Source organism: Dendrobates tinctorius, unplaced genomic scaffold (assembly GCF_039654945.1).
Source record: "Dendrobates tinctorius isolate UK_male_01 unplaced genomic scaffold, ASM3965494v1 ptg000028l, whole genome shotgun sequence".
In the NCBI taxonomy this organism is placed as follows: domain Eukaryota; kingdom Metazoa; phylum Chordata; class Amphibia; order Anura; family Dendrobatidae; genus Dendrobates; species Dendrobates tinctorius.
Window position 1 is genome coordinate 3,235,238 of NW_027361696.1, and position 14,701 is coordinate 3,249,938.

The 14,701-nt window shown below is 46.7% G+C and overlaps 1 protein-coding gene across 1 annotated transcript in view; it reads left to right on the top strand.

Annotated features, from left to right (window-relative positions):
- Nucleotides 1-14,701, top strand: part of FLI1 (Fli-1 proto-oncogene, ETS transcription factor) — a 119,407-nt gene that overhangs the window by 41,120 nt on the left and 63,586 nt on the right. Inside the window, exon 2 of the mRNA XM_073569977.1 lies at nucleotides 11,372-11,583. Coding sequence (XP_073426078.1) covers nucleotides 11,372-11,583 — 212 coding nt within the window. The remainder of the gene's footprint in view (nucleotides 1-11,371; nucleotides 11,584-14,701) is intronic.

Below are 14,701 nucleotides of genomic sequence, written 5' to 3' on the forward strand. Positions count from 1 at the left end.
GCTGACTCTACATAGTAAAATGCACCCCCCATAGGCAGACTCTATATAGTATAATGCATTACTCATATGCAGACTCTATATAGTATAATTCTTTCCTCATAGGCAGACTCTATATAGTATAATGCACTCCACATAGGCAGACTCTATTGTGTAATGTACCCCCATAAAAACAATAAATACAATACTCACCTCTCCTCCTCGTTCCCCCACTGCTCTGAGTGCCCGCACATCTCCGGACAGCGGGTGCCAGGTAATGACATCAATGCACCCGCTGTCAGTGTCTGTGTCAGTGACACGCTGAGAGGGAGAATGATGGGAGAAGGAGCGTAGCGCTCCCACTCTTATCAATGTGGTCAACTGTATCTGCATCTAGCCGATACAGTTTAACTTGCGATGAAGAACGGGGCGGGCCCACTGCTGGCACCAGACTCCTTCTGCTCAGTGACACTATAGCAGCCAGGTGTAACCATAAAGGCGCGCTGTGCACGCCGATACAGTTACAGTAGCGTAGCACCGGGTTGGCCCCTCAGAGCGTGAAGCCCAGGGCAACCTCCCTCTCGGTAGCCATTCTACTGATCCTCAATGAAGCAGCTCTGACATTGGTCCCATGGAAGCCGAGTGTCCATATACCCTCCCTGTGTCAGGCTGGAGTCTAGTCTATACCACCTGTACCATCTCAGTGCATTCTGTGTTGATGAATTTTGGTCAAACAGGACTGCTTATCAAATATCAGTCAAGGTGTGAACACAGGCAGCAATACACTAGAGAGAAACCACTGCCTCGGAGAGTCCTGAAATTTGTAGACTGACGTTTGTGGTTTACAATATCATTATGAGTATCTGCACCCTCAACGCTTCACAACGAGCTGCTCTCTCTCTTCTAAAAATATCAGAGCCACTTCCTGTTTTCCCCATCTGTCGTAGCACACATCAGAGTCTTATATTTAGCCGACACTTATGAGAAGGGTTTATGTCTTTTCTAAATTTTGAAGTGATTCTGAAGATCCCAATATAAAGCCCACTTCACCATTATCATGTCTATCTACCACCATTTATTTATCTGCCAGCAATTCAGCAATAATTCTTCCAGCATCATTATTTTTTCATCCCCCAAATGTACAAGTCATGGCTTACAGAAGAGAAAAGACGCTGCCAGACATCTCCAGATCTGCTTCTTTCATCCACAGATGCAGCTGGCTGGATATTTCACAATGAGCCATCCAAGGCCAGAGCATAGATCACTGGACAGTAATATCTAGGTCATGTTATATACAGCCCGGACTTATCTAGGGACAACAAACAAATGCGGTTTGCCCCTCATATACTGACTTGCGCAATGCAAAGTAACTTTACAGGATCGTCAATATTTTAAGCAGATCATTAATTTTGCCCCTGTGGGCTACTATCCTGCACTGGATGTGAATACTCTCTGACCCAACACAAGAGGAAATCACAGTGACAAACATTTCTAGCAACAATTTCAGATGTTGGCGGACCTGATGTCTGACATATCGGGCGCTCTCCTGCTCTATTGTTCCTTTATCAGCCACTTCTAACACAGAGGTCTCCCACATTTTATTTATTATAAATAGCGCCTTTAATTCCGCTGGGACTCACAATCTACATTCCCTACCTGTATGTCTTTGGAGTGTGGGAGGAAACCTGCGTCGAACGCAACATGTTGCATTTTGTTGCAGTTGCCGCATCGTCAAATCGACACATGCAGACGCATCCACATACATCCGCATGGCCTGTGTACCCGATGTTAAAGATAGGTACGCAGGCTGCATGCAGATGTAGATGGAGCTGACCGGAGGAGGTGCGGCAGTGGGCGGAGCTTCACGGAGGAACTACGCAGCCCTCCGCAACTCTGCCAAACTCTAGTGTGAAACCAGCCTAAGGGAGGGTCAGTTCAATATCACATCACACCCTATTCTTCAGAAGCATCCAAGTATCTTCTAGTCATAATTCATATTTTGTGGTTTTGGCTTGTGGCAATTTGTATTTAAAAGAGAAATTTAATCACAAGCTCAACCAGAAGATTTCTCAAATATTACAAACCTCTTACCGTGGAGGACCTGTCATAAGGGTTAATCTCTAATATCAACTAAGGCTTGAATCCACCATGTGTAAGGGACACAGAATATAAGTTCTGAAAGATTGCCGCCGGATGGGTCCATGAGGGGAGATGTACATCTTCGAGGTTGGTAGGTTCGGTTATGAGAGCTCGGAAAGCATGCTCCAGCACGTATATGTAAGGGGGTGAAGCACCGAAGGAGCCGAGGGGGAGGCTCCAACTTCCACTTTTCCAGTGGCTGATTCCACAACCTCCACTGATCTGAGACGTTCTGAGCGATCAACAGCAGGTGTGCCTCCCAAACGCTACAATCAGGACGAATTCATCTGGCAGCAAATTGTACGAGGTCTGGACGATTGTCAGCAAAAACTCCAGAAACTCTCGCCCATGGAATGGCGAGCTCACAGAGAGGGGGAATGTAAGGGGGTGAAGCACCGAAGGAGCCGAGGGGGAGTTGCCTTCCTAGCTCCGTGCCCGGAACCATCGAGCAGAGCAGGGCATTAAGTTCCCCGGGGGATGCTTTAGTGGACTGCGCGAGCACCAGGAACAGGAAGAGGGTAGGACGGAGAGCGGGAGAATTGGGCGCGCTTTCAGCAGAGCAGCGCAGGGACGGGAGCAGAGAGGATGCTGACAGAGAAGAGGACAGCAGACAGGCGCAGCGACTGAACACTGAGGGACCGCAGACACAGGCGGTGAGAACTGAGTACGACAAGCCTATCACTGCCCCGCCTGGAGGGCTGGTCGCTGCCCTCCTGTTAGAGACTTTGTCACACCGACAGACTGCGCGCCTTAAGACGCTCCCCTGCAGTGAGACCCTGCTTTATCCTGAGATGCTTCCCTGTGACCGAGGAACATACTGTAACATGACACAGACCTGCCAAGAGAGACTGTCCCAGGCAGAGCCCTTGACCCTGGTGAGGGAACGCCGCTGCTGCAGCAGAGGGAAGAACCTTGCATACAGGGGGATACCACCATCCGCATACCCCTTGAGCTCTCACGTTAACCCCCCAAAGGTCAGTTGGACTATACCTAGGACCCCAGAGACGGACGACATCAAGCACCCCTGGTGCCTGGATGCCTACGTGGTGTCACGTCTCCGTCAGATTTGGGGCCTGCTGTTCCGGTCGCAGCCACTAGGAGGCGCCGGGCCGCCACTTCGCCGTCAGATTCGGGGACGGCTGTTCCTGCCTCGGCCACTGGGAGGCGCCGTGGTCCGCCCGTGAGTTATGGTGGTGACAGAGAAGTGGCTCCTGCGCAGGCATCTGGTGGGCGCAGGCTCCGCCCCTCTGTCAGTCATCAGGGGGTTACTGCAACTCCATCTGGCCTGGTCTTGGGGGCGGCCCTAATGACATCACCAGTCCAGGAACCTGTGAGGGATGACCTGATCCCTCAAATACCTTGGGACTGGTCTTGCAAGCCGCCGGATATATTCTTGGTTCCCCTGTGTGTTACTTAGTGATTGATTTCTGTTTGACTCTGACCTCAGCCTGGATTTCTGACCCCTCTTTTGCCTGACGATTCTGTACTTCTGCTACTCTCCTGTTTTGTGACCTTGGCCTGGATATTCTGACTCTGCTACTTCCTAACGATTCTGTACCTCTGCCGCCCTCCTGGTTTTTGACTCTGACCTTGGCCTGAAATTGACTCTGCTATTGCCTGCCGTTTTTGTACTTCACTCTGACGACCGTCCTGCTCTGGCCGCTGCTCCTATTCAGACAGTACCTCCTGGGCTCTGATGTAAATCCAGATCCCTGTATAGGGGTAGAGGGTATCAGTGTTTCTCGGGGTGTTGCCTGGCTGCAGCCCAGAACCGCAGACGGACGTTACATTATATCCGGCCCTAAAATTAACTGCTTCTTGTGTATATACCCAACATATACAAAAGCAGTCTCCCTGAACTTTTTTTTTTTTTTTTTTTCTTCTTCTGACTGAGCTGATTTTTGGCCTGAACACCTGTTGCAGTGCACAGCCTGGAAGATCTCTCTCATTTTCTTGGACAACTATGCGGCAGTCTGGAGTCTTCAGGGAGAGAGCTGCACCTCAGAGATCCATGCTCCTGGCACATCGACCTCTGGGCAACTACTCTGGCTATGGTTGTCCAGAGGTTCAGGTATTGCCCGCAGATGCGGCTAAAGTTTTATTACCCATTTCAGTTTCATGTGGTCAGAAATCGCTGTGTTTAAACGCGTATGTGGATAGTGGTTCTGAAGGAAATTTTATGGATTCCTTGACTGCTAGGAATTTGGGTGTAACTCTACTAAAACTTAATGCCCCTATTAAAACCACGGCTATTAATGGCACGTCCATTATTCAGGAGGGGGTTAAGTTTGTTACTGCCAAGGTTGCCATGTCTGTGGGAGCCTTACACACTGAGCTGGTGTCATTTTTTGTGATGGACAATTTAACCTCTGCAGTTATTCTGGGTATGCCATGGCTACGCCAGCACAATCCTGTCATCGACTGGCACTTGGGTGACGTTGTACGCTGGAGCCCACAGTGTCAGAAAAATTGCATATCCTTGGCAGTAAACCAAGTTAAGGTTAAAACCCCCCGCATACCGTTTGCTTTCAGAGATTTTGAGGATGTCTTTTCTATTGTAGAATCTGAAAAGCTACCCCCTCACAGAGAGTATGATTGCCCTATTGATCTGATTCCGGATGCCCGTCTCCCTAAGGGAAGAATATTTAATCTCTCTGGCCCAGAGCGTCAGGCCATGAATGACTATATTGCAGATAGCCTAAGAAAAGGGTTTATCAGACCGTCCATTTCTCCAGTTGGGGCTGGGTTCTTCTTTGTGGAGAAGAAAGATGGTGGTCTCAGACCCTGCATTGATTATCGGGAGTTGAATGCAATCACTATAAAAAACCAGTATCCGCTTCCACTCATCCCTGATCTTTTTAATCAGCTAACAGGAGCCCGTTGGTTTACTAAACTTGACCTCCGGGGGGCATACAATCTAGTCCGCATAAGAGACGGGGATGAGTGGAAAACGGCCTTCAATACACCCCTTGGCCATTTTGAGTACCTGGTTATGCCGTTCGGACTCAGCAACGCACCCGCCGTATTTCAGCACTTTGTTAACGATATTTTTAGAGACATTTGTGGGGTGTATGTCGTGGTGTATTTAGATGACATTCTGATTTATTCTGCTGACCCAGTGACACACTCTCAACACGTCTGTTCTGTGCTACAAAGACTACGTGAACACTCCTTGTTTGCTAAACTGGAGAAATGTGTATTTTTTGCTGAGGAGGTACAGTTTTTAGGATACATGGTTTCAGGTAAAGGCTTCCGCATGGATCCTGCCAAGGTCCAGCCTATTAAGGCTTGGGTGCAACCAAAATCGCTGAAAGCGCTGCAGCGATTTTTGGGGTTCACTAATTATTACCGCAAGTTTATTAGAGGTTTCTCAGAGATTGCCAAGCCACTCACGGATCTGACCCGGAAAGGGGCGGACGTGGCCAACTGGAATCCTGAGGCAATTCAGGCGTTTTCTACGTTAAAAGAGAGTTTTGTGGCCAACCCAGTTTTGGTTCAGCCGGATCTGGACCGTCCATTTATTGTGGAGGTGGATGCCTCTGAAATCGGAGTGGGAGCAGTGCTATCACAAGGCACTACATCCCTCACTCAGCTTCGTCCATGTGCGTTTTTTTCCCGCAAATTCTCTCCCACGGAGAAAAACTATGATATTGGGAATCGGGAACTATTGGCAATTAAATGGGCCTTCGAGGAATGGCGTCACTTCCTCGAGGGCGCCAAACACAAGATCACGGTAATTACCGATCATAAGAATCTGACATACCTAGAATCAGCAAAAAGGTTAAATCCTAGACAAGCAAGGTGGGCATTGTTTTTCTCTAGGTTTAATTTTATAATCACCTTCCGCCCTGGTACAAAAAATGTGAGGGCCGATGCCCTCTCTCGCAGTTTCTGCCCCTCACAAGCCGAGGACTGTGAACCAGTTCCGATATTGGCCACTGGGATCATTGTCTCCGCAGTGTCATTGGACCTTCTGGAGGAGATCCGTAAATCCCCAGAACAAGCCCCTGACACTACGCCACCCAACAAATTGTTCGTTCCACCTGCGTTTCGCCTACAAGTGCTTAGAGAATCACATGACTCTGTCTTGGCAGGCCATCCTGGTCTCAATAATACCGCCAGATTGATAACTAGGAATTTTTGGTGGCCGACGGTGGTTAAGGACTGCAAAGAATATGTCTTAGCATGTGAGGTCTGTGCCCGCGCCAAGTCCTCCCATACTCGCCCTGCCGGCTGGCTCCAGTCCTTGCCCACCCCCGAGAGTCCATGGACCCACATCTCCATGGACTTCATTACGGACCTACCGTCCTCAGATGGAAAGACGTGTATCTGGGTGGTGGTGGACAGGTTCAGTAAACAATGTCATTTTGTCCCCCTGTCGGGGTTACCTAACTCGGAAACGTTGAGTAAACTGTTTATTGTACATGTGGTACGTTTACACGGTGCCCCGGTCAATATTGTGTCTGACAGGGGTACCCAATTCGTGTCAAAGTTCTGGAGGGCGTTCTGTAAACGCATTGGTATTGAGCTATCTTTTTCCTCGGCTTACCACCCTGAAACCAATGGGCAAACCGAACGTGTCAACCAGGCTCTGGAGCAATACCTTCGTTGCTACATCTCAGAACACCAGTCCGATTGGGCAGAACATCTGCCACTAGCCGAGTTTGCCCTAAACAATCAGTATCAGGACTCCATTAAGTCTACCCCCTTTTTCTGCAACCACGGGCTGCATCCGCGCTTTGGCTCATTCTCGGCCAGAATGTCGGAGCTTCCTGGGGTAGAGAAAAATATACATCGTTTAAAAACCATTTGGTCTGAGGTAAACTCTAACTTGAAAGGGGCCCGGGTTAGACAGACCTCGGCAGCGAACAAACGGCGATCCAAAGGACCGCACCTGGGAGTTGGAGACAAGGTTTGGCTCTCCACCAAAAACATCAAGCTTAAAGTACCGTCTGCCAAACTGGGTCCCAGATTTATTGGTCCATACGAGATTATAGAGGTGATTAACCCGGTGGCCTTCCGTTTAAAACTCCCTCAGTCTTTCAAATTACCCAATGTCTTCCACAAGTCTCTCCTCAAGTTGTATCGCTCCCCAATTCACCCTGTCCCGTCCCCTCCTCCTCCCATTTCGGTCGGAGGGTCCTTGGAGTATGAAGTCCAGGGTGTCCTTGACTCCCGCCTTGTAAGAGGGTCCGTACAGTATCTGGTACACTGGAGGGGCTACGGCCCGGAGGAGAGGTCCTGGGTCCCTGCGCGGGACATCCATGCAAAAGCACTAATTAGAAGGTTTCACCTCCTCCACCCTGACAAACCAGGTTTTGAGGGTCCGGAGGCCCCTCTTGGAAGGGGGGGTACTGTCACGTCTCCGTCAGATTTGGGGCCTGCTGTTCCGGTCGCAGCCACTAGGAGGCGCCGGGCCGCCACTTCGCCGTCAGATTCGGGGACGGCTGTTCCTGCCTCGGCCACTGGGAGGCGCCGTGGTCCGCCCGTGAGTTATGGTGGTGACAGAGAAGTGGCTCCTGCGCAGGCATCTGGTGGGCGCAGGCTCCGCCCCTCTGTCAGTCATCAGGGGGTTACTGCAACTCCATCTGGCCTGGTCTTGGGGGCGGCCCTAATGACATCACCAGTCCAGGAACCTGTGAGGGATGACCTGATCCCTCAAATACCTTGGGACTGGTCTTGCAAGCCGCCGGATATATTCTTGGTTCCCCTGTGTGTTACTTAGTGATTGATTTCTGTTTGACTCTGACCTCAGCCTGGATTTCTGACCCCTCTTTTGCCTGACGATTCTGTACTTCTGCTACTCTCCTGTTTTGTGACCTTGGCCTGGATATTCTGACTCTGCTACTTCCTAACGATTCTGTACCTCTGCCGCCCTCCTGGTTTTTGACTCTGACCTTGGCCTGAAATTGACTCTGCTATTGCCTGCCGTTTTTGTACTTCACTCTGACGACCGTCCTGCTCTGGCCGCTGCTCCTATTCAGACAGTACCTCCTGGGCTCTGATGTAAATCCAGATCCCTGTATAGGGGTAGAGGGTATCAGTGTTTCTCGGGGTGTTGCCTGGCTGCAGCCCAGAACCGCAGACGGACGTTACACGTGGGAGAAGAGTGATCTCTACAAGCAATATCTCCAGGAACTGATAAGTTTCATCCCCATAAGAGAATAACTGTCTGTTGTTTTGCACTTCTGTTATTTCGTTAGTCTCTGATATCACCTGTTACAGCATTTTCTCTGTTATATTATATGTTCACCAGATATTCTCCCACTAAATAAACCTCCCCTTTTACTGTTGGTCTGCCTGCTCCGTGTTGGCATATATTCCTCCTGCACGTTATTACATATAGTCTGGAGAGAGTTATCAGGCCATTCCAGTCAAAAGAGATGGATGAGAATAACCGCTCACATATACCTACCCCAGGGGCATGGTTTGCCAAATAAAATGGAGACCAAGTGTGTCACTCAGTGTGTGACTACAGTATTATACTGATGTCAAATAAACTACAAAGCTGCATTTACCAGCAGAATAGTGAGTGCAGCTCTGGGGTATAATATAGGATGTAACTCAGGGTAAGTAATGTAATGTATGTACACAGTGACTGCACCAGCAGAATAGTAAGCGCAGCTCTGGGGTATAATACAGGATGTAACTCAGGATCAGTAATGTATGTACACAGTGACTCCACCAACAGAATAGTGAGTGCAGCTCTGGAGTATAATACAGGATGTAACTCAGGATCAGTAATGTAATGTATGTGTCATGATCCAGCGTAGATCTGACAGATTAAATGGATAAGTGAACTTTTTTTTTCCTTTGGCTAGGTGCCAAAGTGAAGTGATTGCCCCCGGTGGCCATTAGAATTATTACACGTGGTGTCGTTCATTCTAAGTTGCCCCGGTGGTGGTGAGTGGTAGTGTACTTTAGTTTCTTTGGTTTAGTGCACGTAATTATAAATCAGGTGTGAGTCTCTATAAAAGAGTTCAGGTGGGTTTGATGATTGTTGGTGATATTGTGTGTTAGTCATTCACAAGGAAGCCTGGGTGGAGGAAGGAGCTGAACATGAGTCCTGCGCAGTCCAGCCAGAGGGGACGAGTGGCAGCTATGTGGTCTGCAAGAAGGGCTGGCATGGCGTGGAGTCACAGTTTATGGTGTCGGCAGGAAGTGCTTGCATGGCTTGGTGGAGTGACGACTATGGAGAGAGTTGCACTCAGCATGCGGGACTTGGTTGCTGAGAGCTGGACTCAAGCATGCTTGACTTTTTGGGCAGGAGCTGAGCTCATCTTTGGGACTCTGTTACTGGACTTCTGCAATTGGTGGTGGACTCTGCTCCAAGGCTGCTCTATGGTGAAGGATCCAGTTATGGTCATGGATCCGGGTGGAGGATAAGATGCACACAGGTGGTGGGCTCTGTTGCTAGGAGTGTACGCAACAGAGCAAAGCTAAGTGGTGTTTCCCCTGTATTGTCATTTTCCCTCATGTGTGTTTAGTGCAGTGGTGGGATTAGTTTCCGCACCGACCAATTCCCTAGTGAGGGTTTAGGTTCAGGGCGAGCTAGGGTTTTTAGGTTCCTGTGCGTCTCCCGGTGCGGAACCGGCATAGGGAACATTAGGAGTGCAGTGACACTGGCTCAGGGGAGTTCAGGAGGTCTCCACTTCCCGATTCCCTATTGCAGGGCCCACCATTGTTAATGTTACCCAGGTTCCCCCTTTATTATTTAATTTCGCCTTACTGGAGGCGGGGTTTCCAGATTTACGTGTAATACCTAAATTCGCCTGTTGGAGGCGGCGTATCCAGCTGCACATGTTATTATTTAAATTCGCCCCACTGGAGGCAGTGTATCCAGGGTCACGGGTGTCTTATGGGTTCGCCTTGCGGTACTCGCTGCGTCCAGACACACGTGACCGTGACTGTAAGTACACAGTGACTGCACCAGCAGAATAGTGAGTGCAGTTCTGGAGTGTAATACAGGATGTAACCCAGGATCAGTAATGTAATGTATGTACACAGTGACTGCACCAGCAGAATAGTGAGTGCAGTTCTGGAGTATAATACAGGATGTAACTCAGGATCAGTAATGTAATGTATGCACACAGTGACTACACCAGCAGAATAGTGAGTGCAGCTCTGGGATATAATACAGGAGGTAACTCACGATCAGTAATGTAATGTACAGTATGTACACAGTGACTGCACCAGCAGAATAGTGAGTGCAGCTCTGGAGTGTAATACAGGATGTAACCCAGGATCAGTAATGTAATGTATGTACACAGTGACTCCACCAACAGAATAGTGAGTGCAGCTCTGGGGTATAATACAGGATATAACTCAGGATCAGTAATGTAATGTATGTACACAGTGACTGCACCAGCAGAACAGTGAGTACAGCTCTAGAGTATAATACAGGATGTAACTCAGGATCAGTAATGTAATGTATGTACACAGTGACTGCAGCAGCAGAATAGTGAGTGCAGCTCTGAGGTATAATACAGGAGATAACTCAGGATCAGTAATATATCTGCATATGGACGCCATTGTATATGTAGCTTATATACAGACATACAGTGCCACTATTTAACAGACTGGGTTACCATTCATATTAAATAAATAAGTATCACTGGCTGATGTTATGATTATGAAGAACTACAAGAACACTGATAAATAATGGAACAAATGATGAAATAATACTAGAGACCTAATACTGAGCGTACAGAACTGTGCAGAAATAGTGAGTCACACTTTACAGTTATTGGGTAAATTGCAATCCAACCACATGTTTCTAGCAGGCATTACACAATATACACAAAGTGGGAGCTTGCAATTTTTTGTGACTATAAACATGAGAAATATTTCTACAAATGCAGAGCACGGCCTTTTACAAGTATTACAGTAGGAGTTTAGTTCATATTTTTGTCCTGAGTTTTAAGCAAAGCATAAATCTACCTTACAATTTCTATACAATGGCTGAAAATGTCTATCAGAAAGAAAACCACTCGTGCACAAAGATCTGTTTCATGTAATATGCAGTAACTCGGCCCTCGAACTGCATGGTGTGAATGTATTCTCTTGGTTTCATGAGGTTTTTCTTCATTTGTTACTTGATGTTTTATAGTCCACACACCAGAACAGTACTGGGACAGCGGGACAGGGCGCCTTCTCCTTTTGTAGTTTACATAGTATAGAAGAGCCAGCAAAAACAAAAACTACTACCACCTAAATATACACTATTTGATGAACTAACCACTTCTCTATACCACAGGAAGCTCTGTCGGTGGTGAGTGAGGACCAGTCCCTGTTCGAGTCAGCATATGGAGCAGCATCCCATTTAACTAAGGCAGACATGACAGCATCTGGAAACCCGGACTATGGTCAGCCCCACAAAATCAACACTCTCCCACCGCAGCAGGAGTGGATCAACCAACCAATGCGGGTCAACATTAAAAGGGAATATGAGCACATGAATGGATCCAGGTAACAAAGGAATCATGTCTCAATACTGTATTGTAATGGACACAGTACATCGTTTTTTATTTTGTATACTGCGCGTCTTGAGTCCTGAACAGAAACGATGGTTCAGAGCATTAAACATGATGTAACTTTACATATGGTAGAGATAATCTTCTTCAGAGCAGATTACGGTATCTACATGACAACTCACAATGGATTACATTCTACAAGTGTTGCTGCTTGGTAAATTCTGAGTGTTGTTATATATATATATATATATATATTACAGCTCTGGCAAAAATTAAGAGACCACTGCAAAATGTTCAGTTTGTCTGATTTTTCTCTTCATAGGTATATTGTTGAGTAAAATGTAAATTGTTCTTTTAGTCTATAAACTTCTGACATGTCTCCGAATTTCCAAGCAATAAATTTTGTATTTTTTTTCTGACAAAAAAAAATTGGACAAAATTAAAAAAAAGTGTTTTCAGACCTCAAATGATGCAAAGAAAACAAGTTCATAATCATTTAGAAACAACAATACTAATGTTTTATCTCAGGAAGAGTTCAGAAATCAATATTTTGTGGAATAACTATGATTTTTAATCACAGTTTTCATGCGTCTTGGCATGCTTGCCACCAGTCTTTCTCACTGCTTCTGGCGCAAAAATGTAAGCAGTTCTTCTTTGTGTGATGGCTTGTGACTATCCATCATCCTCTTGATTACATTCCAGAGGTTTTCAATGGGGTTCAGGTCTGGAGACAGGGTTTCGTTGTGGTGGTCTCTTAATTTTTGCCACAGCTGTATATATATATTGTCTAATTCTGTCTGTCTGTCTGTAATGGAAATCCCACCTCGCTGATTGGTCGCGGCAGTTAGGCCGTGACCAATCAGCGACAGTTGCTTAGTCGTCGTGGCAACACGGCCGCATTGCTTATTGTACAGGCACATTACAGCCGTTAAAGGCATCGCTGCTGCGTTGCGCATTACACAGGCACAGTCCTGTACATATTCTGGAGTACAATACATTAGGTAATTAGGTAACAGTAGAACAGTGACTGCAGCTCTGGGTGTAACTTGCGTACAATACATTAGGTGACAGCAGAAAAGTGAATGCAGCTCTGGGTGTAACTGGAGTATAATATATTAGGTAAGATCTGAACAGTGACTGCAGCTCTGGCTGTAACAGGAGTATAATACATTAGGTAAGAGCAGAACGGTGACTGCAGCTCTGGGTGTAATTGGACTACAATACATTAGGTAAAAGCAGAACAGTGACTGCAGCTCTGGGAGTAACTGGAGTACAATGCATTAGATAACAGCAGAACAGTGACTGCAGGTCTGGGTGTAACTGGAGTACACTACATTAGGTAACAGCAGAACAGTGACTGCAGCTCTGGGTGTAACAGGAGTACATTAGGTAACAGCAGAACAGTGACTGCAGATCTGGGTGGATCTGGAGTACAATACGTTAGGTAACAGCAGAACAGTGACTGCAGCTCTGGGTGTAACTGGACTACAATACATTAGGTAAAAGCAGAACAGTGACTGCAGCTCTGGGAGTAACTGGAGTACAATACATTAGATAACAGCAGAACAGAGACAGCAGCTCTGGGATTAACTGGAGTACAATACATTAGGTAACAGCAGAACAGTGACTGCAGCTCTGGGTGTAACTTGAGTACAATACATTAGGTAAAAGCAGAACAGTGACTGCACTTCTGGGATTAACTGGAGTACAGTCCATTAGATAACAGCAGAACAGTGACAGCAGCTCTGGGTGTAACTGGAGTACAATACATTAGGTAACAGCAGAACAGTGACTGCAGCTCTGGGTGTAACAGTAGTACAATACATTAGGTAAAAGCAGAACAGTGACTGCAGCTCTGGGATTAACTGGAGTACAATACATTAGATAACAGCAAAACAGTGACAGCAGCTCTGGGTGTAACTGGAGTACAATATGTTAGGTAACAGCAGAACAGTGACTGCAGCTCTGGGTGTAACTGGACTATAATACATTAGGTAAAAGCAGAACAGTGACTGCAGCACTGGGTGTAACTTGAGTACAATACATTTGGTAAGATCTGAACAGTGACTGCAGCTCTGGCTGTAACACGAGTATAATACATTAGGTAAGAGCAGAACGGTGACTGCAGCTCTGGGTGTAACTGGACCACAATACATTAGGTAAAAGCAGAACAGTGACTGCAGCTCTGGGATTAACTGGAGTACAATACATTAGGTAACAGCAGAACAGTGACAGCAGCTCCGGGTGTAACAGGAGTATAATACACTAGATGGTGGCCAGATTCTATCGCATCGGGTATTCTAGAGTCTCTATTAAATTAAAAAATAGTTATATACTCACCTTCCAACGACCCCCAGACTCTGTCCCTCCTCTCACCACGCTCCCGGCATCTTCCGGTCCCAGTAATGCTTAGCGAGAAGGGCCGGAGATGACGTCACTTTAGCGAGAGCGCGACGTCATCAGCGGTGTTTCGCGCTAAGCATTACTGGGACCGGAAGATGCCGGGAGCGTGATGAGAGGAGAGAAAGAGCCCGGGGGCAGTCGGGAGGTGAGTATATCACTATTTTTTATTTTAACAGAGATTCTAGAATACCCGATGCAATAGAATCGGGTCACCATCTAGTATATATATATATATATATATATATATATATATATATATATATATATATATATATATATATACAGTACATACACACGCACACACACACATATTTATAAATGTTATAGCTTTTCACGGGACAACACTGAAGATCTGACACTTTGATACAACATAAAATAGTTCGAATACAGTTTGTATAACAGTGTGGATTTGGTGTCCTCTAAATAATTCAACACACAGCCTAAACCAATATGTCTAAACCGCTCGCAATAAAAGTGAGTACAACCCTAAGTGAAAATGGCCAAGTTGTGCCAAACAAGATGATTTGCCTTTCAGGTGTCTTGTGACTCTTTAGTGTTACCACCAGGTGTCAGGTGTAAATGGGGAGCAGATGTGTAAAATTTGGTGTTATCGCTGTTACACTCTCTCATACCGGTCACTGGAAGTTAAACTTGGCTCCTCATGTTAAAGAACTCTCTGAGGGTCTGAAAAAAAGAATTGTCGCTCGACA